The sequence below is a fragment of the Cheilinus undulatus genome, linkage group 16 (assembly GCF_018320785.1).
Source record: "Cheilinus undulatus linkage group 16, ASM1832078v1, whole genome shotgun sequence".
In the NCBI taxonomy this organism is placed as follows: Eukaryota; Metazoa; Chordata; class Actinopteri; order Labriformes; family Labridae; genus Cheilinus; species Cheilinus undulatus.
The window spans coordinates 27475543-27495221 of NC_054880.1; the positions used below are offsets into that span (position 1 = coordinate 27475543).

Genomic DNA, 19679 nt, shown 5'->3' on the forward strand with positions numbered 1-19679 from the left:
TGATTCTGATAAGCACTTGTGAGAAGTGCCACAGCTTTGGACATGGACCTTTAGTTAGTTATTTATTTAGTGTAGCTGTCTTGAATATGGCTTGCATTTGTAATAAGATTTTTTTTAAAATCAAAACATTGGCTGTGATTTGAATTTCTGCCGTGTACTGAAATGCTGAATAAGATATTTTTCTAGTATGTGTAAACTTCCTTTTTTTCAACTCTACGTGAGAATGAATATGACATCACGTAAGACCTCTTTCACCTCCTTATCTGTCTCCTCTTGGTAGTGAACTGTCATTTCTAACAGGAAGTGGTCAGAGCGATGAGCCTCCACATTAAAATCACACTCATTCCAACACCAAACATACACAGAATCATATTAAAGAAACAGAGACAGAGTGGGTCACATTACAGCCAGTGTTTAATCGAGTATTCAATGAGTATGTCTTCTCACAAGGCTTTAAATGTACAGCAAACTACCGCTATCATCATGATACATGGTGATGGGCTCACTCCATGCCTGAAATAATACCATGACTACATGTCCACTGCAGGAACACATGTCCTGATGCCATGCACTAAAGTCCACCATGAGCTGAAAACAACAAACGCACTCACTCAGTCAAAGCGTCTTCACATGACACCATCACTTGAAACAGGAGTAATACGACAAGGGTGGCGACGATGTTATAAACAATGCAACAACAATAAGAACAACAACAATCGACAAGAACAAGAACAGTATTAAAGCTTTTCATGACCATATCAACATTCAGTGTATTGGAAAATACAATCCCAATAGACTCTTTGTATAAAAAAGAAGCTTTTCAAGTCAGCATGGAACAAATAACAGTTCGTTTCTCAGGGGGCGGGCAGAGACGGGGGCAGGGTCGATGACAGGAGCGGGTGTGCTTCCATAGATTTAGGAGGTGTTTGTGTGGGATAGGCAGGTTGAAGGGTCCAGAGAGGGCGTGCAGGTCTATGTGGCGTAGCGTTTGGTCCACTGTTTGGCTATCCTGTCGTGCTCGGCTCTGTTGGTCAGGTACTGTGTGGCGATGCTTCCAACCAGGGGGTCGGCTGAAATATAAGAAGAAGAAATCAGATTTGTTAGCTTCAAATGTTGCATGTCATTTTTGCTCTCTTCTAATTCCTAAAGCATGTACTTCAGCTTGAGATATATTCAGGCATGAACAAGCTCAAAAAGTTGCCCTTTAAGGGCAGTTTTCTCTTGATTTTTGTGACAACATGTGGAGAGAAGTTATTACCTTTATTACTGCGACTAATTGTCATAGACTAGAACGGTGACATTCAAAGGAAATAGTCGGGTTTAGAAACACTGGATCATTCCTGTGTGTGCTTAAACGTAAACGTCAGATTTCCTGAGAAGTGAAATGTGATTTTAGCAATAGCCTTAGACAAACACATCCGTGACAGCCATATTTTATTTATAAGGACACAGAGCATGTTTACACAGTCTCAGTCACACTGTTTGACATCCAATTACTCGTCACAGAGCATCAGAGTCTAAAATGGGGCACAAACCCGCAGACGAACACCTCTGCTCATCAGCATGCATGGGAATTTTATTGCAACCCGTGAAAAAGCAGAGGAAAGCCGTACGTCAAACAAATAGAGCTCATCCTGCAGACTGAAGCTTGTAGCGTGTGACGGACAGAGCCGCCAACGCTTTTATCGACAGCTGGGTAAAATGTGCTTTCTTGTTGTAAATCACAGGTGATCATAGCCAGTCCAGCAGCAGCAGCAGCAGCAGCAGCAGCAGCAGCAGCAGCAGCATCTGTCCTGTCTGTTGATACACATACATCCGGTCAGTAAACAGCCGCCGTTATGAATCCCCACCGGCTCCTCCATTGATCGGGCCGATGCTCGGCTTGCTGTCCTGCTGGTCAATTTCTCAGTGAGGTGACAGAGAGACAACGCTCTGCCCAGCCTCAGATCGGCTCCGGTGGGGGCTTGGCCTGCTGACGGAGCGCTGCGATGAGCTCGGCTGAGCGAGCAGCACAAACAGCCTGGGCTCTAATCCCTGACAGGGTTTCAATGATGGCGGTTTTTACAGGCTTATACTCAGATTTCTGGATGAATGGATCCTCACATATCATAGTGTCAGGGCCTGCAGCTAGAAGCGTCTCATTTGTGATATGACAGCTTGTGAAAGATTTCCTGAATCATCACGTCAAAGGCTGCTCCGTGTCACGATTCCTATGTTTGACCAATTTGTGTAAAACTAAGATAGCCCTTGGTGGATTAAGGTTTAGAAAGGTCGGATTAGCAGCTTCAGTGAGGCTTTGATCACATATCACACTGCTCAGACAACGTGTGTGGTGTATTGTTGAACATAACTGTGAACCCTCTGTACATTTCCAAAACTGACTACCTGACATGTAAGCAACCCTCAAACCAAGACTTGGCAGCATGCATAGTGAGATCTTTGTGAGTCAACACCATGAAAGTCATCAGGAAGAGCCAAGTAACTCTTTGCCATAATCTAGAATTTAACAATTGTTTGACTCTGGTTAAATAGTCTGCATTTTCCAACACTACCCAGCTGTACTCAGGTAGCCAGTCGACCTGTATGAGAACATTTATGGATGTAAAAGCTATGTGCTTCACCTTTACCAAGCTGTTATTTTGGCAAACAGTGCAAAGGGCTAACCCTTGAATTGCACATACTCTGTCTGTGCAAAGATCCACATGGAAAATGCTCTCCTTCTTGTGATCAATCTCATAGCATTCACTCTGGTTAATCTCTAGCATGTGCCAGAGAAACCACTCCGCTCTGCTCAAGATTTCTACTGAGGCCCTGTCCAACCGGAGACGAATTCAGGAGTATACGCAAAAGTTTTTTGAACTCGGGTCCCAGAGTTGACAAATCTGTAAACGCTTACCGGTTTGTCTCCGTGTGGACAGCCAACCACATCTTTCTTGAAATGATCAGGCTACATCACACATAGCGTTGACCACTTACCCGCATGTGCATATTGAAAAAACAAAACAACAATGGCAGATTACGGGGGTGTGTTTGTGCTGCAGAAGCTATTAAGCTTATTCTGGCTTTTACAGCAAAATCTGATGCTCCTTTACCACCACTGCGAACAGCAAATACAGTCATGGACTAAAGTATTGGCACCCCTTGAATTTTTCCAGAAAATACGCCATTTCTCCCAGAAATTGTTGCCATCACAAATGTTTTTGGTATACACATGTTTATTTCATTTATGTGCATTGGAACAACAAAAAAAGCAGAAGAAAAAGCAAAAATTGTCATAATTTTACACAAAACTCAAAAAATGGGCCAGACAAAATTGTTGGCACCCTTTTAAAACTGTGAGCAAATCATTTTATTTCAAGCATGTGATGCTCATTTAAACTCACCTGTGGCAATAACAGGTGCTGGCAATATTGAAATCACACCTGAAGCCAGTTAGAATGTATAAAAGTTGACTCAACCTTTGTGTTGTGTGCCCACAATAATTCAATAAAAAGGGTAAAAAAATCCAAAGGGGAATACTTCTTAAAGGCACTGTAGAGTAAATCAACCCAAACAGGAATGCACAAAGCACCTGGTCAACTTCAAAACACAGGGCAAGTATGAACTCCTCACAGTCTATCAGAGTTACATCTCAACCAGTGCTATCAGAGGTCAAACAAGGTAGAGCTAGAAAACCACGGGATTTTATTTTTCCTCTCTAGAAAAAATAAAACATTCAATTTTCTCATATACCCTTAATAGAAACAAAAAAACAGAACAGCACAAAAATAAATGGCAAATCGACATCAGGAAGACAAATTAACCTTCTGTTTGTATCCTACTTTCATGTTGGACTCATTATTGAGTGATCTCACAATTCCCATGTGAGCGTGTAGTTCCCTCATGTTCTTGTGATTTATAGTCTCAAGTTGCTCTGGGCTGGAGCTAAAACTGGTGGATCGGTGCATTACTATTGCATGTCTTTTTCTTGCTAGTTCTAGCTGCAACACCCTTTTTACTTTGCTAATATTTAAACCTCCAAAACTGGACCACAATACATTGGTTGTACAGAAACTGAGATGCATTTTTGTTTTGAGTTTTAAGTGTTGTTTTAGACTAGGCCTGTGAGGCATGCATCTTTCCAGCGATTTTCATTTTGGTTTTCATGTTAACAAGCCAGCATGCCTCACATGTCGAGAATCTAAAGAATAGCATGTCTTTTGGCCAAAAAAGAAAGAAAAAGGATAAATAGAGAGCCATATTCTCTAAACTTTAACTATTAGTGAAGCCTCCTTTTTCCACACTGGTAGAATATGTCACAGGGAAGATAAACACAGGCTGTGACAGCAGGGAGACGCAGCTAACGTAGCACAGATTTACCTGGAATCAAAGCTGTGCCAGATCGGACACGCACTGCAGCAAAACCAACACAGTCAGTCTGAAATGGGCCTAAGAGTAAATAAGAGCTGCCTGTGGGATGACACAAAGCATAACACAGATGATTGCATCAAGATGGATTTAAGATGTAGAGTTTTGTAATCTGTCAAAAATCCAGGCCATCAGGAGACAAATGTGTGAGCTGTTGGACTAATGATACATGATTACATAAACAGATTATGCTGAGTTATTTAGAGAAATTTTAAGACAATCTAAGCTTTTATTTTTTTTACTTGTTTTAAACCTCTCAAACTAATCACAGCAAGCAGACCATGAACTCAAACTGGTTTTGTCTCCCAAATTCTGATATCAACCCAGATAGCAAAGCTGTCCTTTCAGGAATGCTGAGGTTTGTGTTGTTACAGGTTTGACAAACCGACAACCCCTGAAGCTAAAGAGGGAGAAAAGCCGCCACTTTTATTATAAAAGACTGGTCGGATATCTGCACAGATCAGCCACGAGACAGAGCAGACAGCAGCAACAGCAGGAATCCCTCTGGCTTTGTTAAAAATTTAAGATAACTTTTTAGACATTTCACGGGAGAAGACAGGGAGGAAAAAGTGTTGACACCAGACAGAGACCCTGGGTAGATTTGAGCCTGCTCTGACAAGGAATGTGACTCGGCCTCGATGAGCCACCGGGACGCCTTGGGTAGAAATGTGCCTGTGGGAGAATGTGCAGGGCGTGATGGCGGGGGATGGCAGCCTCAGGGAGGGTTGATTAACTGTCATTCCACCGTCCTCCCTCGCTTTAATGAGCCACATGCCGATGATCTCTGCCTGCATGGGAAGGAACAACTTCAGACGGAGGGAGGTGGAGGGATATTTTTAGGGTATTTCAGACCCACATTCAGCTCTTGAGGCTAAAAAAATTTAACCAAGTGGAGAGAAGTGGAGCAGGCGGGCTGATTTTGATGAGGCAAGAGGCAGAAAGTGCGTGGGTTAAAGACAGGAGGGGTGGTGTTTCTTTTTTTATTTATTTTTTGGCAGCGATGGGGGTGTCAATCAAGTCTCTTTTGTGTCACACTTTAAAGGAATCGGCTCGTTTAATCTGAAAACGTAGAGGACGAGAAGACGACAAGAGGCTTTTCTCTCTTTTTTTCGCCCACGGAGGGAGAATATCCGCTGTGAGGTTTATCAAAGAGTGATCCCCGCAGAGAGGCCACAAGCTATCATCACAGGACTTCACCATCATCACTAGCGCGCTTTCTTCTGTTTCCATCTCATTCTCCCACTTTCCAGCTCTGAAATCACCTGTCATCCTCCTGCCCTTTCAAGTCCCAACCTTGTCTCCCTCTGCCACATTTCTCACATCTTTCTCCGCCTAATTTCGGACACTGTCATCATTTTAACTGCCTCTGCGCACTCAATTTAACACCACAGCAACACAGATTAATCTGTGTGACAAAAAGTAAGTTTGGTTTTCATCAAGAAGACTAAAATGAGACTAAAACATGAATGCTGGAATGTTGGACATTCAAATTTCATGGTATTTCTCTACTGTGCATATGAAATGTTAAATATTATTCTGTGCATGTAATATGTCAAATGGGATAAGGTGAGACAACATTCAAGGCATGTCAGTATTTTCATATTTTCAAGGAAATAATGTTTGGATAACATATTAATATTAGGGATGCACAACATTATCAGCATGACATTTAGCACTTTTGAGCATTAAAAGTTGATTATGGATATTGGCAGATAAAAATATTTCTGCCAATATTGGCATAAATTATCAATACAGTCATGGACGAAAGTATTGATACACCTGGAATTTTTCCAAAAAATACACCACTTCTCCCTGAAATTGTTGCCATCACAAATGTTTTTGGTATACACATGTTTATTTCATTTATGTGCATTGGAACAACACAAAAAAACAGAGGAAAAAAGACAAAATTGTCATAATTTTACACAAAATTCCAAAAATGGGCCGGAAAAAAATATTGGCACCCTTTTAAAACTGTTGGCAAATCATTTTATTTCAAGCATGTGATGCTCATTGAAACTCACCTGTGGCAAGAAACAGGTGCTGGCAATATAAAAATCATACCTGAAGCCAGTTAGAATGTATAAAAGTTGACTCAACCTTTGTGTTGTGTGCTTGTGTGTGTCACACCAAGCATAGAGAAGAGAAAGAAGAGCCCAGATTTGTCTGAGGACTTAAGGGGCAAAATTGTGGAAAAATATGAACAATCTCAAGGTTACAAGACCATCTTCAGAGATCTTGAAATTCCTTTGTCCTTTGTGAGTAACATAATCAAGAAGTTTATAACCCATGGAAGAGTGGCTAATCTCCCTGGACGTGGACAGAAGAGGAAAACTGACAAAAGAATGCGACGCAGGATAGTTGGCATGGTGGATAAACATCCTCAGTCAACTTCCACACAAATTCAGGCTGTCCTGCAGACTCAGGGTGCAAAAGTGTCAGCTCGGACCATACGTTGTCATCCGAATGAGATGAAGTGCTATGGCAGGAGACCGAGGAGAACCCCACTGCTGACAAACAGACATAAAAAAGCCAGACTGGAGTTTGCAAAAATGTACCTGAGTAAGCCACAATCCTTCTGGGAGGACATTTTGTGGACAGATGAGACTAAGGTAGAGCTTTTTGGAAAAGCATGTCATTCTATCATTTACAGAAAATGGAATGAGCCCTACAAAGAAAAGAACACAGTACCTACAGTCAAACATGGTGGAGGTTCAAGGATGTTTTGGGGTTGTTTTGCTGCGTCTGGCACTGAGTGCCTTGACTGTGTGCAAGGAATCATGAAATCTGGGGACTATCAAAAGATTTTGGGCCGCAATGTAGGGCCTAGTGTCAGAAAGCTGGGTCTGCGTCAGAGGTCATGGGTGTTCCAGCAGGACAATGACCCGAAACATACATCAAAAAGTACCAAGAAATGGTTGGGGACCAAGCACTGGAGAGTTCTGAAGTGGCCAGCAATGAGTCCTGATCTAAATCCCATTAAACACCTATGGAGAGATCTCAAAATTGCTGCTGCAAGAAGGCAACATGCCAGTATTGGGATGCCAATACTGTCATCCATGACCGTAAGTATCAGCCTATAATGGCTATTAATATCAGCCTATGCTGGCTATCAATATCCACTAATATCAGCTGTAAATATCAAGTTATATCAGTTGTAAATATCGTTATATATCAGCTGTAAATTTCAGCCTAGATCAGGGTTAAATACTACCCTTTATTGGTTGTAAATATTGATCTATATCAGCTGTAAATATTGGCCTATGTTTTCTCTGAATATTGGCCTGTATAAGCAGTAAATTTTGGTCTATACATTTTCTTGTAAATACCAAGCAGTATCACCATTAAACATCAGCCTATATTGGCTGTAGAAAATGGCCAATAGCAGTAAATATTGTTGTATATTTCCTGTAAATATCTGCCTATATCAGGTGTTACCAACTGCCTATATTATCTGTAAACATTAGCCTATGTTTGCCAATAATATCCGTCAATATCAACTGCAAATATCAGCATGTATAAGCTGTAGATATTGGACTATATCAGATGTAAATATCAGCCTATAATGGCTGCAAATATCAGCCTACATGGGCTGTGAATATTGGCCTACGTTCGCCATCAATGTCCACCAAAATCAGCTGTTAATATGGACAGGTATTAGCAGGAATATCAGCCCATATCAGCTGTAGATATCATCTATATCAGCTGTACATATCAGCCTACACTGGTTGTAAATATAGGCAAATAGAAGGAAAAATTTTCCAATATGTGCTGTAAATCTCAGCCTACATTGGCTATAAATGTCTGCCTGTATTGACTGTTAATATTGTCTAGTATTGGCTGTAAATACTGGCCTATATTGACCATCAATATTCGCCAATATCAACTGGTAATATCGGTATGAACAGGCTGTAAATAGTGGCACAAATCATCTTTAGATATCAGCCTGTATTAGCTGTAAACATTGAACTCTTATCAGCTGTAAATATCAGCCTATAACAGCTATAAATATATTGACCTATATCACCCATAAATATTGGCCCATTTGGGCTGAAAATATTGGCCTTTATAAGCCCTAAGTATCAGCTGTAATATTGGCCTATATTGGCTGTCAATATAGGCCAGTATCAGCAGTAAATGTTGTACTTACACTAAATCTAAAATAGCTGTGAAAATTAACACAGCCGCAGACATATCGAACTGAAAACAGCTGATTTTACAGGTCATATAAAAGACAAATTGAATTCCCTCTCCTCTCAGTCTTTCACCGTGCTGGTAAACTGAACCATAATGGATCCAGTTAGCTTTAAAAATGTCTCCTGGTCGACTGCTGTCAGCTGTTTACAGGCTCTTGTTTATCCTGACAGGCCTGGTAAAATATTGATTTGACTGCAATGAAGGGAGCAGGAATGCTCAGGCTCACTGTAACACCACAGCTTTATAAGGAGAGGGATTTATAAGGAAATGATTTCTTCCAGTACTACGACACTGAGATACTATACATAGTGGTCTCGGTATGCTTCATATGAGGTACTAAAAGCATCTGAAATAATCTATCCTAAGGCAATATAGGCAGAAAAAGGGTGCTTTTTAAAAATGATTGATCTTTCTGCTGATGAGTATTTTTGTCACATTTCTGAACTGACTGACATTCATGCAACCATCCTGGCACACTAGGGCTGGGCAACACAGCCATGAAATTATATCACAATATTTGAGGAAATTTGCATTGATATTATACAATGATACAGAAAAAAACAAACATTTTAGCGGTGATTGCAGCTTGCAGGCAACATCAATTACAACCCCAATTCCCTAAAAATCAAGGCACTGAGTAAAATGTAAACAGAACCCAATGATTTGTGAATCTCATAAACCCACATATTATTCACAATAGGAGACAAACAATGTAAGGAGACATATTTGAGAAGATATCAGCAGTGTTTATCTCTCTATAACCTGTCCATCAGCTGCTCAAGCCCAGACCATGAAGTGACACACTTCTGTGAAAATTATCCACAGACACTAGACGTGTCAGCAGGCTATCATGGCTAAAATTGGAGGACAAAATGACAGAGAAGTGCGTGTTTGTAGTGTCTATGTATAGTGTGGTGTAGCTCTCACCAGGGTTGCAGTCAGTGAGCAGGGAGCAGATGGACAGCAAGACCTTGGAGATGGTGAGGGCAGGACTCCAGTTGTCCTTCAGGATGTCCAGACAGATCACTCCCTGACTGTTGATGTTACAGTGGTAGATCCTGGTACGAAACGTCACCTGAACACACAGACGTGAAAAATACATCGGTTTCTGTCAGAACTCAAGTGAACTCAATTCCTGATCAGACTAAGAGCTGTCAGGATCTAAAACGATGATACAGAGGTTATTTTTCAAGGCGGAGGAATGAATCCATCATACAGAGGGGATGCAGGATTAGACCTTTGTCAAGCAGAGGCGGCATCATAATCTATTAGCATCAGCTGTGATAGGATTACTGCCAGTTAATGAGACCACACAGACTGGCCAAGGATCTTTTTCATCATCTGCCAGGGCTAGCATGCCAACGCTAACCCATCTGAGCGGAGGTGTAAGAACAGAAGAGGACAGACTCATCTAATCACCATCCATCACCTCATTGATGCTCTTTATTTCAGGTTATTGAATGTGTTCTGTTTGTTGTTCTGAGTAATACCAGTGAGGAATGAGAGGAGGAAGCAGTGACTGTTTCACATAAGAAGAAATTTTGGAGTGAGGAACAGACAGTTAATGAGACAAGAGGGAAGAAAAAGCAGTTTAACACTTATATAACTTGAGTTACAACACACCAGAGTATGTGCAAGTTTAGATTGGGCTTTAGCCTACATCACATCACATCTTGAGACAAAATGTTAAATTAGGAATATCAATTTTGCACATGTGTAGGAGTTTTATCATTATACATTTAAAACAATAACAACCTATCTTCACATACAGGTATGTGTTCATTAGCTGGAACAAATGATGCTCCATCATTTAAAAGCGTCAGGTTTAAATCCAATAGTAATCATTTCAAAAAAAAAGAAGAAAAGCTCCTCCCCACCCAATTAAGCAATTTTTTAAAAGTCATCTGGACTCCATCCATTTGTTATTACAGTACGATGCATGTTATCTGATAAAAGCACTGTCAGAACCAGTGATTTAATCCAACTGATGTGTGTGTAGCATATGATAATTTATATATATATATATATATATATATATATATATATATACGTAATTAAATTTTCCTCCTCTTCAGAACCAATGAAATATTTCAAACTACTGTGATTGTTTTAACGGTTTATTTTAAATTAGGATGTTACTAATACCTTGCTTTTTCTCCTCTTTCTCCTGTGTCTCCTCTGTGTTTGCACACTGCCCTGCAGTTCCATGCTCTTATATGGACATTAAAGGGCTGTTTCTCAATCCTTAGGAGAAATGTGTGTTTCCAAATTACAAACACCTGGCATTCATCACCTTAAGAACACAAGTGAGGGGTGCAGATGGCCAAGTGGTCGAAGGCGTGCCCAATGTACGCACAGTATCCAGGTTCAAGTCTAATCTTTGACCCATCCAAGACTCTCATCAGCACCAAAGCCCCTTCTTTCCACTATTAATTTTATGGAAAATAATTCACTTTTTGTGTTTTTTTTGTAGTAAAAAATAAAATATTTCAAATAATCAAACATGCATTTAAAGGGTTAAAATCTTGAAAATTATTTAATGTTTGGTAGTTTTGAGCAAGTCTGAAGTTGTTAAAGAGATTTATGAAAAAAAAGTAGAAAAAAATATTGATGTATGGTGATTTAATAACAGTTTTTTGTACATGTACATTTTTGCCTCGAAGGTGTCCAGAGGGTACAAAATTCATCGAGAGTATGAATGACATTTAAGAGTAAAACATGTTGGATTTCAAAAATTTAACTAGAAAGAAAAGTTCCTGTAAAAAATCATGCCACAAGCTGTAAAATTGACAAAATAATCACAAATTAAAAAAAAAAAAACCTTGAGAAGAATGCCCAAAAATGCCTGAGGAGGGCACAAGAGTTAAGTCAGCTTTAATCAGAGTAACTGTACTTTTACTTGAGTACAATACTCTTGTACTTTTTCCACTTCTGTTGACTATACAGTAGCACATGCCTAGGGATTGATTCCACATCACATCTCTAAGCAGCAAAAACTAGAGGGTTGATTTCTCAGGGTTAAACATTTAGAGTTGATTTTAACTGTCAAAGTCCTTTGTAAGTGAAACGGTCTTCACTGTCATTTGATGGAGCTGATCCAGCAGTGTCAGTTCAACTCTGAGAAGAGTTAATTGATCCAAGCTCCACCCATTTCCATTTCAAATCTGGGCTGGTGTGTGGGCGGTTGCCAACCATGCCCTTGGGCAGAGTTTTTAGTTGTGTTTGGCTGTGTTGGCTGCTGTATAGTGATCCCTGCTGGGGTTCTTTTGCTCACGTTTCTGGTGGATTGTTTTATGATGTGACACACATTTGCACCATGAGTGAAGTTATCTGTTGAGTTAGATTTCCCACCTGTGACTTTATATGTTCTTAAAGGACACATAGTGTGTATTCTTCATCAGTATGCATTGACCTATTAGGTAGACTCTTTGCTTTGATTTTCAGGAGTTACTGCAGCTCTGTACTGTAAAATACTTACAACTTTCATGAGCATAGTTTAACTATATATAGTATATGGTGGACCAATATAAACACTATTGATATCTGCTCTCTTGTTCTTGCCTTTAACACAAGATCATATCATAACATAATAGGATTCCTTAGTAGCAAAGTAAACTTCAAATATGACACTTTTTACTTTTTTAGATTTATAGAGCTGTACTTTATTTTTTTTAACCAGATTAACTACACTTTTACTTGAGTAAAATAGTTGTGTAATTTTTCCACTTCTGCAGATAACATACAATTTTCACAAGTAAACAGATGAACAACATGAGCAATGAAAGAAAGGAAAAAAAGAAACTGATCATATGTTAATCTGAGCTTAACTTTTAAGACAAATAAGATGGCCAATTTAACAAAGATGAAAAATGAGAAGGATGTAATGCAAAGGAAGGCAAATATGCTAAAGAGTTCAGCTGAAATCCAGGATGTAATAAACTTTGATAGAGGAAATATTATTAATAAAAGCTTCATATCTCAGATTCAGATCAGATTCAGATTAGACTATATCGTGTTTGACCGTCATCCTTGCCATCCTGAACCCTCTATCTGAGACAATCAGCACCGTCCTCATCATCCTAACATTAGCGATGAGGCAGCGATCTGAGCAGCTGCAGCTGTCAGCTTGGTGGCTGAGAGCCGGTGAGCTGCTGGGTGGCACAATTCACAGCCAGACTGGAAAAACATAAGACTTCTGGATGCCAAGAGTTTAGACGGGCTCAGTTTTCCCTCAGTGAGGACTATCAGGAGGGTGAGGAGGAGATTGTTTAACTTTAAGAGTCACGTTTCACACCAGAAAGGAGATTTGATATCCAAAATTGAAACAAAGTTCTCACAACATTTAAACTGACGAATTGTAGGTCCGATTACAGTCATAAATCTCTATTATAGATGAAAGGGATATCGTTGATGTCTCTGTCAAAGCCTGCACACTGAAACAGCTGTTCAGATATGCTGATGTGGAACAACATTTAGCTGGTAGATGAAGCTTGCATTGGAAAATAGTGCCAAACACAGAGGCTTTCTGGGTAAAAAATAAAATGCTTTACAACTTTTAAGATAGTGTACAATTGAGCCGGCAATTATTTTTTAACCCATTAAACTTGATAACTTACGTGGAGCTGCTGTACCCATCTACTGCACTGTGTAGCAGATGGGTACCGTGAGGTAGGGTTGTAATGGTTCACAGAGGTCAAAGGTTGGTTTGTACCTCCGTTTTGTGGTCACAGTTTGGTTTGGTTTGGTTCAAAGGGGAAAAAAGCAACAAAGTCCTCAGTTCATAATTCTAGGTTGTGCTCATTTATTATTTTTAAATTGAACCAAGGTTCATAAGGTTTATTTCCTAAATAGTATATTACCACTTCCTTTAAAAGAATGCAAAATGAGGAAGTAAAGCTGTAAAGCATGGTACACTTTGTATGTGTCCATTCGTAACTTAATTGCATGAAAAAGGAGAAGAATCGGTGAACAAATCCATGGACTACAGTAAGTCTAGCACCACAGTTTAGGGTTGGATACGTGCCCCTTGGTACCCCCAAGAGAAGGGTGCCAAAAAAGCAGGACAGTGTGGGGCTGTTATTTTTGTGTCTTTTCCATCTTTTGGCAATGGAATCCCAGCTTTAACTGCACAAATAAATTGGCAGAATTTATGTATGTGTGCAGAGATATCTAAATTAAAAAAATCTATCTTATTGTGAGAACTTTTCCTGCTGCCTTTACAAATCTCTTTCACATTTTGAGCTCAATCCAAGGCTGGCCTGTGACCTCTGAATGGTTCGCTTTTAAACAGAATAAATATGGACATCCTAAAATATACCCCAGTTTACTCTATCTGTTTATTTTAACAACATGTGTCTGTAAATAGTCGATAGAAGTGAGCCTGTGAGTATTTGAAGACCTGAAACCAAAACCCCGGGGACAAATCAGAAACTCAGAGGGAAGAAGGAAAGGAGGGAGGGAGGTGGCAACCGCTGTCAGCCTGTCTACTGTGTGAATACTGACACACACTTGCATCAGCAGTACACACACAAACACACACATTCACCCACAAAGCCACAGCCTGACTGGAGGAGAGCCAGGAGCAGCTGAATGTATGACAGGAGGAGACACAAAAACAAGAATCAGCTGCAGGAAAAGTCGTGTCATACTCTGGAATTTTCTTCCTTTTTTTCCTAAAAAACAACAATGAATGTTTTCTTCTGGCGTGCATTATGTCAGTATCAAAGACTGTTATATCTTCCTCCTTTGTGTCATAGAGCTCCATTGTTGTCCTTTAAAAATACATCAACAAAAGGCACTGCTGCACTGGCTGACATTTTCCTTCATCACAATGAACACACAGTCAAGTAGTTTATTTTGACTCAACCCTACAATAAACACATTTCTCACTCGCTAGAGCACACAATGAGTATTTAATCACCTCTCATAATATACTATGAATGAGTGTTTTCTAAAACAGGATATATTTATAGATATCAGTGGCCTAGAGGGCAAAAACAGAACAGTAGCAGCTACTGTTGACCACTATGTCGAGCTGCAGCAGCCCTGGTCTTTTTAATTCTCTGTCTCTTAAAAAAGCACGCTCACATCACCTGACAACTTCAGAAAAACTGAGCTATTAATTAGACAAGTACGTTTTTAATCAAGTCAAAAGTGTTTACCTTGGCACTGATCAGCTGTTACAGTCTGCAGATTTCTAATGAGACAACAACAATAAACACTAAAAATAAGCAATTCTGACTCAAGAGTAGGGCTGGGCAATTGATGGGAAATTAGATTAAATCGCAATACGGCCTGCTGCCATTTTAAAAATCGCAGAAGGTGCAATATTTCTTTAACCTGAAATTTATGAAAAAAATACCATTTTAGAACTTTGTTTTGCAATAGAGATGTTATGCATTAGATATGCAATCATCCGCAGGCAATTTTTTTAGAATAGTCTAAAAAACTCCTACTTTTTTAAACGTTTTCTTATGAAATAGGAGAATGACATTAAAATGATAACTCCCTTCAATACCTCAATTTCTATCCAATTTGCAATACTAGTCAAAATCATCACCATTAGATATTTTTTGAAATTGTTCAGTTCTCGTTTTATCTATTATTGTGTTGGTCATAATATAGAATGTTTTATTGCTTGTGTTTGTTGGTAAAAAACATAATATAAGGATCTAAAGAAATAACTACATATCAAATCGCAATTGCAATGCTGGGGAGAAAAATCACAATTACATCATTTTCCTAAATCGTGCAGCCCTACTCAAGAGATAATGACCTGCTTCCACAGTGCTGTCAATGCAGGTTGGCTTTTCTACTCAACAGTTAGTGCATACAACAACAATTTTCTTTCATTTAAAAATAATTCAAAACTTGTTAAAACACGTAGGTGGCAACAGAGACCATGAACTTCTCCATAGTGTACAGCAGTAGGAAGTCTTTCTTGCCCGCCAGTGGGCAGTTCAGAAGGTATGTGATGTTACGTGAAAGCTATAAACTCAGAAAGATTTTTTGTTTATAAAAACATTCCCTTACTGTTATAAAGCCATACTTATTTCAAGACCTGCTTTATTCTTCCACACACTATAAGTATTATCACTATTTAACACCGCGGTGACATAAAATGTGTTTAAGTCCTTGTAAAGTGATATTGAAATCTTCATTTTAGGTTTGTTGTGATGGGCCACTGTGTTATGAACCACAAGGCCAATTTCAGTCATGAAAACATCTCTAAGTTTATAAAATTAAGCTTCAAAAACACGAAACATGTCTGGCATTTTCTTGTAATACAACTTCTTTTTCAAACAGTGGCGTCACCCCCTGCATGCCATCAGAGACATGCTTGTTTTAGACTTCTTCTGCATTAGCTTCACTTCTTCTTAACTTATTATAGTCTATTGGCTTATCTTGAGACAGGCAGCAGCAATAATAGATTAAAGTGTCTCATTAATGATCCTTGGTGAACACTTAGGCTCAGATTTAGTTGACTGACTGATGAACGGGGGCATAACTATTAACTGTATAATGTTGTATCAATCTTACATCCTCAGCAGAGCAGAGAGGAGATGTGAGAATATCCTCTTTTTGCTCAGAGTGGTTTGTTCCCTCTGCTCCACCGCTCAAAGCTGTTTCAGGCTGCTACGCTCAATATTTCTCTGAGCTCTGCTCAGATTTCACCTTCTCTGCTCAAACCATTCACTGCAACTAAAGAAACATACTTTTGTTAGCTTCACTGTTGAGCTTACAGCGATTTTTCACAAGAAAAGAGTGTGTGTGAAGTACAAAGATGCTCTCAAGGTCAGGTAGGCTTCAAACTTGTGGTGTAAAGTTACAGTAGCAAAATTGCAGCAGGTAAGGCAAAATGGCACCAGATGTCATCTGTTTTCAATCTGAAGTCCTTTGGTTCAGACTTTCCTAACATTGGCTGACCCCTCATTATTTAATATAATCATTAAGTGTTCAAACCTGCATGTTTCTGCTGTCATTTCTTGTTTAAATTTGAGTGAGACTGTGATTTGATGAATCCATATATTCACTAAACTAGGTTCAAAGAAAATGTAAGTTAGTAAACTTGAAACGTGATACCAAAATGCTGCTTAACAGTGCAGCAGACCATGGATTAACATCAGCTTCTTAATAAAAGATGCATTGCATTTTGTATTGTAGTTGTTGTTTGCGGTAAAATGCAACAACAAATCGCCTTAAATGGCCTCCCCTCATATGCATATTTGCATTAATTATCTTAAATTATCTTATCTATCTCATGTAAATCTGTCGGCATCCTACCCTGTCTTTGCTTTTTGATTAAATTGTATACTCTTGTGTAGATATTTGTGTAAATTTTGCTTTGGTAAATATGGGGAGAGCGGGGATGTGTCTGTAAGTAGCTACTGGACACCTTGAACTTCCATCAGCATAGATTAAGTATCTATCAGTCTGTCTGTCTTTCTTTCTAGGCTACATTACTTTCTTTTGGCACAATTAATATATATATCGAGTCAGGCTTCCTAGAGATTGTGGAATCTGCAGTGAGTCCTAACACTTTTTTTTATTGAAAACAAGACAGACTGAGTAATTTTCAGCTTCATAGACAGTGTATGTCAGACACAGCAAGTACTGACACTCAGAGCTAGTGGTGCTAATGCTAACATCGCAGATGCTGTAAGAAGCAAGCACAGCCGTACCTGTGCACCAGAGAAGGTAGAGACAATGCATGGAAAACAGCAGCAGCAGTTCTCAATGTTTGCTGTTAAAAATACACTTAGGATGAAAAGAAGTATCTTTTGAACTATTACATTTTCTGCATTTTAAATTGATTCAGAATTGTAGGTAATGATATTTGTCATTTTTAATATGAACACACCTCCATTTACTGTTTTGAAAGTCCACTTTGGTTGGACTAACACAACTAATTGACTTTTTTTACAGTCATTTAGACACACTGACTTTATGTAACCCCCAAAATATGAAGAGTGGGTCAATAATTCATCTTCAGAGCAGCCTCAGAGCTGCTGTCAGCTGTTATTCTGTCAGCGTGCTGGAGGTGAATGAGCCTTAAACAAGTCATTGTTGTGGAGCGGTGAAAAGCTGACAGCCTGCTGGGACAATAGTAACATTGTTCAGAGCTGTGGGTGAAGGAGCGGGTGAGGAGGGGGGGCTCTGCTGTGGAGCTGCAGGGCATCGCTCGCTCACTCACTCACTCACCTTGGGTGGTTTAAAGGGGTAGTCTGGTGTGAAGGCGATGTCCAGGAAGAAGACTCCTCCTTCATACACGGAGCCCGGAGGGCCCAGGATGGTCGACCTCCACTCATAGATGTTATCTCCTTTAGGGCCGGCACTGTGAGAGAAAAAGAGGAAGAAATTTTATCTAAGGTGAGGCGTTTGGGGAGGAAAACTGCTCTAATGGTGAGTGAATTCTGTGAGCAGCAGCGGGGGAGAGAATAAATAAAATGAGAGATTATCAGATGTTCAATCAGCCGCACAGAGCTGCTGCTTCAGCCTCTTATCCATTAGAAGATTATGCTATGTAACAAAGACTGCTCGTGTAGGCCGTGAAAAATGATGATCAATGTCATGTGGATGACTGATCTGTCTGGGATGTGAAGGCAAGCATGAAACTCACACCGCCCTGCATGCTCCACACACATAAACAGGAAGGTGTTGAGCAGCAGCAGCAGCAGCTCTGTTTCCTCTCTCTTCATCAGCGATTCACCGCTGGGCAGCTGGCTGCTGCCGAGCTCCATTGTTGCCTTTATTCTCGCTACACAAACACGTACACAGCTGCACGGAGAGAGGCAGTAATCCAATTCCATTTTCTGTTGGAATTAAGCCAGATGCCCCTGTCGGTTCCTTGTATTACTTTTACTTTCATCATTTACCCACATAGAGAAAGGCGGAGAGCGAGAAGGAGAAGGAGTGAGGCACATAAATGTAAGATGAGAGCCTGAGTGGAGCCGTTCATGTGAAACAGCAGCCTGTTGTAAAGCACCAGGCCTCTGCAGGCCGATTTCTTGTCAGCGTGTGTTTGGACACAGAGAGGAATTAAGGGAGCGGGCTGGAGGAAAAGATGCCAGCATGTTCTCCTGCTTGGATAAAAATAGTCCGGAGAGTGATCACTTGCCGGGGCCGATGGGGAACGAGAGGGAACAGTAAATCGCTCAGCTCAGCATGAGGAGGCGGCCTGATGTGACACGACGCAGAAATCTATGTTTGTGTGTCAGATGTTGATGGTTGAGAGATAAGGTCTGACCCCGTTCTGGTGAAGATTTTGATCTTCAATCATTATCACAGCTCCAGCCACTCTTATACCATGTGACCAAACCCACATGCTTAAAACCATTTCCATGGGGACTGTAAGGGTCCTCATGATTATAGAATTATGAAGTCAAACTGCTAGTAAAATGCAAACAATATCATCACAGCACTCCATACCAAAGGTAAAAATAAATAAATAAATAAATATTAATAATGACTCCTTGGCACCCCACTTGGGGTTGTTTTTTCTTGTGTTTTTCATGTTTTTTTAAAAGATTAATCAATTTATTTTACTTCAATGCCTTTAATCGGTGGATAAGATGGTAAAAAGATTTTGTGTTTTTTGGAAGTGTTGATTAAACAAAAATATGTTGACTGACCTAATTCAACAGAGGCCAAGCCAATTGGTGCTAGTAGTCTCACAATTAGTTAAATGGGGATCACCTGAGTGCAGTGAATGTATCTCAAATGATTGTAGTATAAAGTCCAGTCACCGGTTAATCAGTATTCCTGGCTACCATTACACCATGAAGACAAAAAAAACTGAAGTGCGAGTCAGAGAATGAATTAAAAAAATGTCCAAGGTGCTGAGTTCAGTTAAAAACATGATCAAGGAATAGAGGGAATATGGCACATGTGCAAGTCTGCCTAGATCAGGCCATCCTCACAAACTGAGTGAAGGAGACTAGTGAGAGAGGCCACCGAGATACCTATGACTGCTCTAAAGGAGTTATAAACTTTAGCAGCTTGGATGGGAGGGACTGTCCACAACAATTACTGCCTGGGTTGTTCACAAGTCAAAGCTTTATGGGAGAGTGGCAAAG

The 19679-nt window shown here is 39.9% G+C and overlaps 1 protein-coding gene across 1 annotated transcript in view; it reads right to left on the bottom strand.

The window, feature by feature from the left end:
- Positions 1-396: 396 nt before the first annotated feature.
- The window catches only part of LOC121524495 (ubiquitin-conjugating enzyme E2 E2-like), an 85870-nt gene continuing 66587 nt past the window's right edge, over positions 397-19679 (bottom strand). Inside the window, exons 4-6 of the mRNA XM_041809915.1 lie at positions 17806-17938; positions 9532-9679; positions 397-1070 (exon numbers count right to left, since the gene is read on the bottom strand). Coding sequence (XP_041665849.1) covers positions 973-1070; positions 9532-9679; positions 17806-17938 — 379 coding nt within the window. The 3' untranslated portion in view covers positions 397-972. The remainder of the gene's footprint in view (positions 1071-9531; positions 9680-17805; positions 17939-19679) is intronic.